At 32.4% G+C, this 13,653-nt stretch overlaps 1 protein-coding gene across 1 annotated transcript in view; it reads left to right on the top strand.

Annotated features, from left to right (window-relative positions):
• Positions 1-11,278, top strand: part of LOC127736736 (pre-mRNA-processing-splicing factor 8) — a 49,254-nt gene extending 37,976 nt beyond the window's left edge. Inside the window, exons 30-39 of the mRNA XM_052247318.1 lie at positions 1,800-2,229; positions 5,112-5,240; positions 5,664-5,852; positions 6,313-6,411; positions 6,724-6,917; positions 7,570-7,951; positions 8,600-8,740; positions 9,216-9,355; positions 9,850-10,052; positions 10,410-11,278. Coding sequence (XP_052103278.1) covers positions 1,800-2,229; positions 5,112-5,240; positions 5,664-5,852; positions 6,313-6,411; positions 6,724-6,917; positions 7,570-7,951; positions 8,600-8,740; positions 9,216-9,355; positions 9,850-10,052; positions 10,410-10,564 — 2,062 coding nt within the window. The 3' untranslated portion in view covers positions 10,565-11,278. The remainder of the gene's footprint in view (positions 1-1,799; positions 2,230-5,111; positions 5,241-5,663; positions 5,853-6,312; positions 6,412-6,723; positions 6,918-7,569; positions 7,952-8,599; positions 8,741-9,215; positions 9,356-9,849; positions 10,053-10,409) is intronic.
• Positions 11,279-13,653: the final 2,375 nt, after the last annotated feature.

Here is a 13,653-nt window from a genome sequence, read left to right as displayed (position 1 = left end):
ATGTAAAAGTGGAACGTCTCAAGACCATCACTGTTAGCAGATTCTAAGTAAGTATAAATGTAAAAGTGGAACATCTCAAAACCATCAGTGTTAGCAATTCTAAGTAAGTATAAATGTAAAAGTGGAACATCTCAAAACCATCAGTGTTAGCAATTCTAAGTAAGTATAAATGTAAAAGTGGAACGTCTCAAAACCATCAGTGTTAGCAATTCTAAGTAAGTATCAACAAAACTATACAAATGTGGTGTCCCAATGGGGGAGGGGGGGATGGATCAGAAGAACTAGATTTGATTTTTTTTTATTTTTGGTGTTTTAACACCAATTTTAAGCACCGCTTTTGGGCTATTTCGTGGCAGCCAGTTTTTATTGGTGGAGGAAGCCGGAGTGCCCGGAGAAAACCACCGACCTTCGATAGGAAAACTGACAATCCTAGTCAGTTAAAATTGGAGTCGAGTGCACCTGCACGAGCGGGGTTCGAACTCACAACCTCAGTGTTGACTGGCTAGTGATTACAGTAGTAACTACTTAGACAACTTGGCCACCGAGGCCCCCCAGAAGAACTAGAAGAACTAGATGTAGTGTTGATATTGTTTGAAACTTTGTATGATAAAAGCATTTGTTTTGACCTTTATTTTTATAGGGGAGGTCTGTAAAGGTAGGAACTTAACTTGTTTTTATACGCCCGTTTACGGGACGTATTATGGTATACCGTTGTACGTCCGTCTGTCCGTCGTCAACATGTCGGACATTAACTCAAAAATGCTTTAACCAATTTGCTTAAAAATTTGGTGAATTGTTTACATCTATTGACGTGAGCTCCCTTTCGTTTTTTATAAATTTTAGATATTACGTTTCCGAGTTATGGGGTTTTATTCATTAAAAAAAGGGGGATTTTCCAGTTTTCGGACAATAACTCAAGAATGCTTTCACCAACTTGCAAGAAATTTTGGTTAATTGTTTATATCTATTGACATGAGCTCCCTTTCGTTTTTTATAAATTTTAGATATTACGTTTCCAAGTTATGGGGTTTTATTCATTAAAAAAAGGGGGATTTTCCAGTTTTCGGACAATAACTCAAGAATGCTTTCACCAACTTGCAAGAAATTTTGGTTAATTGTTTATATCTATTGACATGAGCTCCCTTAGGATTTTTATAAATTTTAGATTTTACGTTTCCGAGTTATGGGGTTTTATTCATGAAAAAAAGGGGGATTTTCCAGTTTTCGGACAATAACTCAAAAATGCTTTCAGCAGTTCTCATGAAACTTTGATGAATTGTTGATATCTATTGATGTAAGCTCCCTTTAGAAATTTATAAATTTTAGATTTTACATTTCCGAATTATGGGGTTTATTCATTAAAAAAGGGGGGATTTTCCAGTTTTCAGACAAAAACTCAAAAATGCTTTCAGCAATTCGTATGAAACTTTGGTGAACTGTTTATATCTATTGATGTAAGCTCCCTTTAGAATTTTATAATTTTTTTTGTTTTTAGTCTGACAACAGATTTACTAAGTATTGGGCAACAGCACAGTGTATTGCACAACAGCAAGAAATCTTTAATTGAATATAAATTCAATTCATATAACCAACTTCAAGTTCTTTGACTACATTTATTCAGAAACCTATAATAGATGTATGTCAAATATTTAATTACAATCCAAATTCAGACCTGTATCAAGCTTGAATATTGTGTCCATTTTTGCCCCAACTGTTCAGGCTTAGACCTCTGCGGGCGTATCCAGCTGCGCTCAGCGAAGCAGTTTATTTAAACTAACTTGATATTTTGACTTTTATAGAGATGTAATGGATAACACAACTACCCAGAAATACTGGATTGATATACAACTAAGATGGGGTGATTACGACTCTCATGATGTGGAACGTTACGCACGTGCTAAGTTCCTCGACTACACCACAGACAACATGAGTATCTATCCTTCACCTACAGGAGCTCTGGTTGCCATTGACCTAGCCTACAATTTACACAGTGCCTACGGTAACTGGTTCCCAGGTGCCAAACCACTGATCCAGCAGGCTATGGCCAAGATCATGAAGGCTAATCCAGCCCTGTATGTACTGAGGGAGAGAATACGTAAAGGTCTACAATTGTACTCATCCGAACCTACAGAACCGTACCTGTCATCACAGAATTACGGAGAACTGTTCTCCAACCAGATCATTTGGTTTGTGGATGATACTAATGTATACAGAGTTACTATACACAAGGTATGTCGTATTAAATATATATATATATAGGGCATCAGATGACCCTAGACCACAGCTATTTCATAGTGCATTTCTTTTAGACAAATACAAATTAAAAAGTTGCAAGTGCTCTTTTTCAATAAGATTTTTACAGAGTAGTGTACTAATTTTGGTACAAGTTGTAACAAAATTATAGAAAAGTCTACCAGCTTTATCTTAAAATATATCGACAGTCTATAGTTCAGTTTGGCAGCCTCTGACATATTAATTTTAACTGAATTAAGTCACTACTTCTACTTTAAATTCATGACCCAAATTTGTTTTTCCATGTACTTTCACCTCCTTTCTATTTTATACATGAAATATAAAGAAATTCATTTTGAAGGTTGTATGAAAAAAAAGCTTTTTCAGTATCAGTCTAATAGATATTTGTAATTTTACAGTTATTTTATGTTTTACTCATCATGAATACTATTTTTATACGACCGCAAAAAATTTTTGCGGTCGTATATTGGTATGACGTTGGCGTCGGCGTCGTCAGAAGACACATTGGTTTTCGCACTCTAACTTTAGTTTAAGTGAATGGATCTCTATGAAATTTTACCATAAGGTTCAATACCACAAAAGGAAGGTTGGGATTGATTTTGGGGGTTATGGTACCAACAGTTAAGGAATTAGGGGCCAAAAAGGGGCCAAAAATAAGCATTTTTGTAACTTCCAGATATAACTTGTGTGTTAGTGTATGGATCTCTCTGACATTGTACCACAAGGTTTCATATCACACAGGGAATGCTGGGATTGATTTTGGGGGTAATTGCCTCAAAATATTAGGAATTAGGGGCCAAAAAAGGGGCAAAAAACAAGCATTTTTCTAGTTTCATGACAATAACTTGTGTGTAAGTGTATAGATCTTTCTGAAATTGTACTACAACGTTCCATATCACAAAGGGAAAGCTGGAATTGAGTTTGATGGTAATTGTCCAAAACTTTTAGGAATAAGGGGCCAAAAAGGGGCCAAAAATAAGCATTTTTCTAGTTTCCAGACAATAACTTGTGTTCAAGTGTATGGATCTCTCTGAAATTGTACCACAAGGTTCCATATCACACAGGGAATGCTGGGATAGATTTTGGGGGTAATTGCCTCAAAATATTAGGAATTAGGGGCAAAAAAAGGGGCAAAAAACAAGCATTTTTCTAGTTTCATGATAATAACTTGTGTGTAAGTGTATGGATCTTTCTGAAATTGTACTACAAGGTTCCATATCACAAAGGGAAAGCTGGAATTGAGTTTGGGGGTAATTGCCCAAAACGTTTAGGAATAAGGGGCCAAAAATAAGCATTTTTCTAGTTTCCAGACAATAACTTGTGTTCAAGTGTATGGATCTCTCTGAAATTATACTGCAAGGTACCATACCACAAAGGGAAGGCTGGAATTGAGTTTGGGGGTGATGAATCATAAGGGGGTTCAAAAAATTTTGGGGGGGGGTGATTTTTTTTTTTTTTTCCTTTTTTTTTCTTTTAAAATTTTCCATTTTAAGTTGGTTATTTCTGATTTATATTTAAAAGCAAATAATAATGATATGGTAGGAGATACACACCAAACAGGATGTGTAAATTTTTATATAATAAGTATTGTGCAATAGCAAGAAATTTTCAATTGCACAGTATTGCACAATAGCAAGAAATCTTCAATTGCACAGTATTGCGCAATAGCAAGAAATCTTCAATTGCACAGTATTGCGCAATAGCAAGAAATATCCAATAGCACAATATTGCGCAATAGCAAGAAATTGTCAATTGTACAGTATTGTGCAATAGCAAGAAATATTCAATTGCACAGTATTGTGCAAAAGAAGATACTTCTTATAAATTGCTTATTTCTTGATCAATTTCAATTCTTGAATTCTTGGGGTTCTTTAATATGCTGAATATAACCGTGTATTAAGTTTTTGGATTTTTGGCCCTGTTTTCAAATTGGTCCACATTGAGGTCCAAAGGGTCCAAAATTTAACTTTGTTTGATTTCATCAAAAATTGAATTATTGGGGTTCTTTGATATGCCGAATCTAACCGTGTATTTAGATTCTTATTTTTTGGTTCCGTTTTCAAATTGGTCTACATTAAGGTCCAAAGGGTCCAAAATTAAACTTAGTTTGATTTTAACAAAAATTGAATTTTTTAGTGTTCTTTGATATGCTGAATCTAAACATGTATTTAGATTTTTTATTATGGGCCCAGTTTTCAAGTTGGTCCAAATCGGGGTCCAAAATTAAACTTTGTTTGATTTCAACAAAAATTGAATATATGGGGTTCTTTGATATGCTGAATCTAACCATGTATTTAGATTTTTGGGCCCCGTTATCAACTTTGTCCACATTGAAGTCAAAAGGGTCCAAAATTAAACTTTGTATGATTTCATCAAAAATTGAATTCTTGGGGTTCTTTGATATGCTGAATCTAACCATGTATTTAGATTTTGGATATTGGACCATAATAGGTGAATGTCCAATTTAAAATTTTTAAGTTCTTAGACCACATTCATTCTTTGTCAGAAACCTATGCTGTGTCAAATATTTAATCACAATCCAAATTCAGAGCTGTATCAAGCTTGAATGTTGTGTCCATACTTGCCCCAACTGTTCAGGGTTCGACCTCTGGGGTCGTATCAAGCTGCGCCCTGCGGAGCATTTTATTATTTCTGCATTGCCAGGCCTTTCATTCATAAACTGATCTCAGTACTTGGAGTAAAAAAAAATGTGCTCGAAACACCAAATCCAGTATGTGATTGGTTGATTTTTGAGTCCATTAGGACAATTATACTGTAAGGTTTTAATGACCGTTAATAACATTTTTTATTCAGTTTTATTTAACATTTTATGATGTACTCTTTTTTTTTCTTTTCAGACATTTGAAGGCAATTTAACGACCAAGCCAATTAATGGAGCTATTTTTATATTCAATCCACGAACAGGACAGTTGTTCTTAAAGATCATTCATACATCAGTATGGGCTGGACAGAAACGTCTCGGACAGGTAAGATAAAAAATTGGGACATTTAGAAGTCCACATACTGTCTTCATAGTTTAACAAATCTCTAAATAGTCCAGAGTCTAGAAAAAAGGGCTCATACCTAGAATTCTATGTCGATTAATGTGCTGTATATTCAGAAATTTTTGTGGCATTTTAATAATATGAAAATGCGATAACATAGGATTTGCAAAAAATAAGAATTCACATCTGAAATTTTAATAGCATTATTTGTATGTTTCATTTTATGAAATTCCATAATAAATCTTTACATTTGTGGTCCCTCGTTAAACAACCACAATAAGTCATGCTTGCAAAACTTCTGAAATTACTGTTTTTATTTTATAGTATTAAAAAGATCTATATTTCAAAGTATTTCTGTCCATCATTATCTACAATGATTTTATCCCTGTCCATTTCCTATTGTAGTTGGCCAAATGGAAGACTGCAGAAGAAGTAGCTGCCTTAATTAGATCTCTTCCTGTAGAGGAACAACCTAAACAGATCATTGTCACAAGGAAAGGCATGTTGGATCCATTAGAAGTACATTTGTTAGATTTCCCTAATATTGTCATCAAGGGGAGTGAACTCCAACTTCCTTTCCAAGCCTGTCTCAAGGTAAGTTATTTAGTACCAGTCTGGTGATTCAACATTTTATTACTCTATGTCAATTCTTGTTTTCATAAATGTTAAAGGCATAATGATAACTATGCAATCATTAGATACGAGTAAAAGTAGATATTGGGTATACATCAATGAGACATCAATCCATTTAAACAAACAAAAACACATCTCAAGGTCAACAAACAGTTTGCAGGAGTAAACGAGAGTCAACAATATGCCTATCTCTAAATTGCACTGAGATTTAAAAAATTTTGAAGAAATAACTGAGACAATCAAAGGTATATTATAAATATATTATATTAAAATTTCCAAATAACAAAATTTCTACATAGACTAGAGACAATCAATTATGAGTTTTTGAACGGAATTACAAAATAAAGTCAGAATGATGGAAGAGGAACAAAAGAAATATTCTTCTTATATTATAATGTTTGAAATTTTTATGTTTTTACAGGTAGAAAAGTTTGGTGATCTGATTCTAGAAGCTAAAGAACCACAGATGGTACTATTTAATCTGTATGATGATTGGCTGAAAACTATTTCATCTTATACGGTAAGTATTTGTAAATTTGTAACATGATTTGCAATCATTAACCTTCACAGCTTCAGGTCAAAAGTTTCGACTAAACGTGAATCTTAAAATTGATCTAGGTAGACAAGTCAAAATCAACCAAGATCAATTTTCAATAAAATTTCAATACTTAATCACAGTGAGTAGAATTAAAACTAAGCTTCTGAATGTTTTATTGAATTTCTGATTTAAAAATGTTTTCAACTACCAAGCATCACACTCAAGACTGTTTGAATCCTTCGGCTATTTCCTTAATCTGACCTAACAAATTTACTCTTACTCTTTAATTTGTAGGCTTTCTCCCGATTAATTCTAATTCTCCGAGCCTTACACGTCAACAATGACCGCACCAAGATAGTATTGAAGCCAGACAAGACGACGATTACTGAACAACATCACATCTGGCCCACTCTGTCTGACGAGGAATGGATGAAGATTGAAATGCAGCTTAAAGACCTCATTCTGGCTGATTATGGAAAGAAAAACAAGTAAGAACGGTTCCCTTAAAGTATGAAAATAACACTTTGTTAACAACCTACATCAGGAACACTCAAAACCCAAAACTTGTAAGCCAAGGATATATAAATACCCAAATATGTAAGGAGCTAGAAGGAACCTATAAAGAAAAGCCAAATTTATCAAAGGTCAACTTGCCATGAGGGAGTTTGAATTAAAACGTATATTGTACAAACGAGAGGCAAAAGATACCAAAGGGACAGTCAAACTCATAAGTTTAAAATATAGAAGATGTTTATTATGCAATAAATGAATACAGTTTCTCACTGCAAAAATATGTCTTATATAATAAGAATCATGAAAATACTTAAAAACAGCAAAAATTAGACCAAGTGGAAATTTAACTTTACCTTTCGTTGAGCAAAATGCGAACAAAAGTTTACATGAAAACTTCTCAAAATACAGTTTAAATAAATGGTTTCTACAAAAATTCAAATATTAACAGGTTGTAAAAAAATGCAATTTTGCCATTTAACATTTCAGAATCAGAAGAATTCTGGGTAATTTATAAAGAAAACATTCGATTGGTTAACATTGTTCAAAACATTGAAAATTCTATCAAAATAACATACAGTCCTTTAGATTCTAAGATGGAGAGATGACATAAATTAATTCTTTTTTCAGTGTGAACGTGGTTTCTTTGACCCAATCAGAAATAAGGGACATTATCCTTGGTATGGAGATATCAGCACCATCAGCTCAGCGTGTACAAATTGCCGAAATTGAAAAACAGACAAAGGAACAATCACAACTTACAGCAACAACAACACGAACTGTTAACAAACATGGAGATGAAATTATTACGTCCACAACCAGTAACTACGAGACATCAACATTCTCGTCTAAAACTGAGTGGCGTGTTAGGGCAATCTCTGCAACCAACCTCCATCTGAGAACTAATCATATTTATGTCTCCTCAGACGATATCAAAGAGACAGGATATACTTATATTTTACCAAAGAATGTTCTAAAGAAGTTTATTATTATCTCTGATCTAAGAGCACAGGTGAGACATCTAAATTAACATCTTCTTTAACTAATAATATGCAACTGGACATTAAGCAACCAACAATCAATCAATCTTTAACTAATTAATTGGGCTTAATAAATTTCTTGCATGAATGTTTTTAAGAATTTGCCAGATTTGTGGATTTTGACATGTTTTGTCTTGTATAATCCTTCATATGATATGTAAATTTTGGTACATTTTGCACTTTCACCAATAAAAGCATTCATATGAATCAGTGGGTTCAGGTTTTGTACTGTCTTTTCAACACCTTGTGTATAATATGCTGTTTATTCCAAAACAGCAAATAAAAAGCACCTTTGAATAGTACAATGATGATTCTATTCAGCATTCAAGCATATTTCCACTATTGTAAATCTGGCTATTGGTCATAAAACTTTACTCATTACTCTTGAGTACAACATTTGTGCTCAAAACACCAAATCCAGTATTTTGATTGGTTGAATTCTGAGTCTGAGTATGACAGGAAGGTCTGGAGTTTTCAATGATGATTTCTTTAATACACATTTTTTTGGCCTTCTGGTTTGATTTTTCATGAATTTAATCCTCCTTTTAATATTCAATTCCGAGTATTTTAGAATATGAATTATATGTGTGTTTAAAAAGAATGTATCTTCTGCTTTTTAGATTGCTGGATTTTTATATGGAGTTAGCCCCCCCGATAACCCACAGGTCAAGGAGATCAGATGTATAGTCTTACCACCACAGTGGGGAACTCATCAGACCGTCCATCTACCAAACATTCTCCCTGAACATGAATGTCTTAAAGTAAGTATGGATAATAATAATCCTCAGAAAAGATCAGGAAAATCCCACATTTTGGTGAAAAACTAAATTTTTTAACAAAAAATTAAAAATGTCAATTGGAGCATGAAAATTATACTAAAATAAAGTGTGTAGTTATTTCCCTTGATAAAACTTTCAGATGGGAATCCTCTTGTTTTGTGGAGAAAAAAAACTTTTTTTATAGAATACTTGGTTTAGAAAACACACTTTTACATAAGTTTAGATGTGTGCCCTTTTTCAACTTGAGCAATATAAACACTTCTCAAAACATGATCTGAAAAAAGAATAAATTTACTGTTTGTCTTATTTGCCTGAGATTGTATTTTTATTTATGAAAAGTAAACAATAAGCATCCTGCTGTATTTAAGTAGAAGAATTATTTGTATAACTCAAAAGAAGTAAAAGCTTTAAATTTAAATCTGGTATAATGATGTGATTTGTGATGGTTTTTTTGTAGGAGATGGAGCCATTGGGATGGATTCATACACAACCTAATGAATTACCACAGCTGTCTCCTCAGGACATTACTACTCACGCTAAAGTCATGGCTGACAATCCTTCCTGGGATGGAGAAAAGACTGTCGTAATTACATGCAGGTAAGATCTTGACAGTGTGTTTATGTCTCCCCAGAATTTCATTGATTGATTGAAACTGCAAACAAAATCAGTCTTGTACAGGTTATTAGTAAATGATCAAACTGAACCAAGAAAATCAACCTGATGCTGTTGCAGGTGCCTACCTGTATTTCTGTTATTTATGTTTACCTGTCTGTTTATGTTTATATTGATAACAATGGGGTAACGTGCCCATTGAGAGTTTTTGTGGGTCATGTCGATAGTTAATTAGATGTCATGCAATCAGGGATACAGATGAAATGTTGATACTTTATATTGATTCCAGAATCTTTTTTTGTATTTCTATGGAACTTTTGTAGTTCTGAATTTCGTTTTAGTATGCATTAAATGAAATTCGAGAATTTGAATGAATTCAGTAAACATAAATTTGACAGCTAATGCCCCTTTGAGAGTTTTAGCCACTGGAGAATTACAACAAAGTTATATATTAATGTGATTTTATTTTTCTTTTCTAGTTTTACACCAGGATCCTGCTCACTGACAGCCTACAAGTTGACCCCTACGGGATACGAATGGGGCAGACAGAACACGGACACTGGTAACAATCCTAAAGGTTATCTCCCCTCACATTATGAACGTGTACAGATGTTATTGTCAGATCGTTTCCTTGGATTCTTCATGACTCCTGCTCAGTGGTCCTGGAATTACAACTTTATGGGTATGTATTACTGATAACAGAGTTGATCACAGGATATGATTATATAAAATGAGGAGAATTGGTATGAGACAAAATTAGTGTTACCAGACTGTGTCTATATATAACACACAAGAATCTTTTCTTGCATCATCATCCATGCCACACTTTGTTATTTTGATATTTGATTGAGCTGATTTTTTAGGGTTTCCCATGCCAAAACATGGACTTAATTAACCATTTCTGCTTTATTTATTTTTTTGAGACAGCAGGCAAAACATGTCTTCTTGGGAAAGCTCACAGGTAAATAAAGATAAAATATCTTAATATTGAGTTCATTTTATGATATTGTGTAAAAAATCATTCTTTTATCCTTTTCAGGTGTTCGTCATGACGCTAACATGAAGTATGAATTACAGCTGGCAAACCCCAAGGAATTCTACCATGAAATACATCGACCATCTCATTTCCTTAACTTCAGTTCAATGGAGGAGTCGGAATTGATCGGGGCAGATAGAGAAGACATGTTTAATTAGATGTACATTTTTTTAACAAGGACCATCATATTAAATGGATTGGTGCAGACATGAATGATCTTAAAAACATGAGTCTAAATAGACTTGCTGATTTTTTTTAGGAGATCTGGACTGCTGAATGTAGGGAGTAATGTGAAAAGAAAATAACTTGATCATTATCATTTTAGTGCTTTTGAAAAATAAGATATCAGATGTAAAATATGATAAAGAAGAAACAAGTGTGAATAGTAATGATTTATTTTTAAATGTATTTAATGATATTTGATGAATATTAATAGAAATACACATTGTAAATATTTAATTTAAATGTGTTAACTGTGTTTAACTGTAAACTTTCAAACATGATTTTTCTTAACATAAAATCTTTTCTAAAGCTCGTGAAAAGGCTATCCCCTATAAAATAAGAACTATAATGTTCAATGCAGACTTTGAGAATGACACAGTACATTGTACATCTAGGTCTATCAGTTTTTCATGGCAGATTTTATGCTCCCATGCTTATTGTTATTTGACTTTATAAAGAAAGCTTTATTTAAAAAAGTCTTAATTTGTGTATGTTGTACTGATGCATTAACAATTTATCTCTGTATTAGAGCTGTTTGCTACTGTAAAATAACAACAATTTAAAAAATATATACTTTAAAATAGATAACAGATAATAAATTTAAATAATGGTAAAGAAAAATAGGTCCATGAGCTTGATTTTATGGAAAATTTAAGAAAAAAAATGTTTGGCAGGAAAATATTGCCTCCATTGGAAATGTATGAAAATATATAAAGAATATTTGAAAGTATTTTGTTGAACAATTCTTGTATTAAATACATAAAGTGTTTGTCAGGTAGCTGGACAAATTGTCTGTGGAAAAGGTGGAAGAATCACAAATGACAAAATGTCCTCTGAAAAAATCCTTATTTCTTTGTTTACCATGTTTACCTTGATTAGAAATATAAGTGGATTTTTTATCTTCATTTTGATTTGCATAATTTCTTTTAAAGTTGGCATTTACATAAATCTATCAAAGTTTGCTGGACTATGTGATGATGTTATATTTTCTGATTAAAATCATTTAAGACTGCTGTCTTTTCATCCTTGACCTTTATCAAACACGACAGAAATAATCATTAAATATGTTAATTAGGAATGGTTATGATTAAAACATCACTGATTTTGTGTCGTAAGTCACTGATTCTGTTGAAATGAAGGCATTTTTCAAAAAGATTGTAAATTTATGAATTTTATGAAGAACATATATTTATACTTTTTGAAACGACTAACATATAGTAATGAGAGATCAGTACAGTTTTATCATGTTGAATATTAAATACTGGTTTATATTGTTAATACATGATTTTTGTCGAGCCTTCGACTTTTGTCGAAAAAGCGAGACATAGCGATCCTACATTCCGTCGGCGGCGTCGTCGTCGGCGGCGTCCACAAATATTCACTCTGTGGTTAAAGTTTTTGAAATTTTAATAACTTTCTTAAACTATCCTGGATTTCTACCAAACTTGGACAGAAGCTTGTTTATGATCATAAGATAATATTCAAAAGTAAATTTTGTAAAAAAAAAATTCCATTTTTTCAGTATTTTACTTATAAATGGACTTAGTTTTTCTGCCAGGAAACATTACATTCACTCTGTGGTTAAAGTTTTTGAAATTTTAATAACTTTCTTAAACTATCCTGGATTTGTACCAAACTTGGACAGAAGCTTGTTTGTGATCATAAGATAGTATCCAGAAGTAAATTTTGTAAAAAAAAAAATCCATTTTTTCCGTATTTTACTTATAAATGGACTTAGTTTTTCTGCCAGTTAACATTACATTCACTCTGTGGTTAAAGTTTTTAAAATTTTAACAACTTTCTTAAACTATCCTGGATTTGTACCAAACTTGGACAGAAGCTTGTTTATGATTAAAAGCTAGTATCTAAAAGGAAATTTTGTTAAAATATTTTTCCATTTTTTCCGTATTTTACTTATAAATGGACTTAGTTTTTCTTCCAGTTAACATTACATAACAGTTTAAGTTTTTATTTAAAACATTTAATTTTATTAGATTCATAAACTATCCTGGATTTTTACCTAACTTGGACAGAAGCTACTTACAATCAAAAGATAGTATAGAGAGGAATATTTTTATTAATTTTTTTCCTCCTTTCTGTTGAGCCTGTGATAAACAGCAGAAGTAGGCGAGACACTAGGTTCCGCGGAACCCTTACGAATTTTTTTAATTTAATTCATTAACATTTTGTCATTCATATAAATTGTCATATTTTGGATTCCTAACCCTAATCGTATCATGTTTTTGAAATAGATATTTTCTGTATGTACAATGTATATAGAATAAAATTCTGTTTCACTAATTGGTTTAGTTTTATGTATAAATCAAATGAGATGTGGGGTATACATTAATGAGATGTTGGGTATACATTAATAAGATGTGGGGTATACATTAATAAGAAAGAAACATTCAAACGTGGTTGTGTTGAAGTAATTGCTTGGTCCCAGCAAAATTTCCGTTTAATCAATGCATTTTAACCTTTGATGAGTTGAACTCAGCTGTTTCAAATTCATGGTTAAAATGAATAAATTTTATAGACCTGTTGATGGAAAATTAATGTAAATTGACCCAATGTCTGGAAGTTTGAAAGTTAAGAAGTGTCGAAAAATGCAGACTTAAAGATAAAACTTCAAATCTGATGTATTTCTTATGTAACCTAATAATTTGATAATTTTTAATAAAAGTGATTAAGGCTGTGTAATCAAACTTGTTTGTATAACAGTTAAAAGGACATGTTTATGGTGATCGGTAATTAACACCTTTGTTGATCGTCCAAGCAGAACTATAGTGTGATGGACATATTTCACCTGATATAAAAACGAAATGAATTGAATTGACCCAAGCCGAGATTAAATGAATTATTTGAATTAGAATTCATTAAGGTGGTACATAACACTACAGGGAGATAAGTCTGTAAAAATCAGCTGAACGTTTTAATCACATTCTATTGTTAGGGACATATTAAGCTTCTCAATGATCAAAATTAGTGTTTGTCAAACTGCTATATATCCAATGAAATTTTTTCT

Source organism: Mytilus californianus, unplaced genomic scaffold (assembly GCF_021869535.1).
Source record: "Mytilus californianus isolate M0D057914Y unplaced genomic scaffold, xbMytCali1.0.p SCAF_36, whole genome shotgun sequence".
Classification (NCBI taxonomy): domain Eukaryota; kingdom Metazoa; phylum Mollusca; class Bivalvia; order Mytilida; family Mytilidae; genus Mytilus; species Mytilus californianus.
The sequence above is the reverse complement of the archived record's forward strand: the minus strand, read 5'-3'. Positions and strand labels throughout refer to the sequence as shown.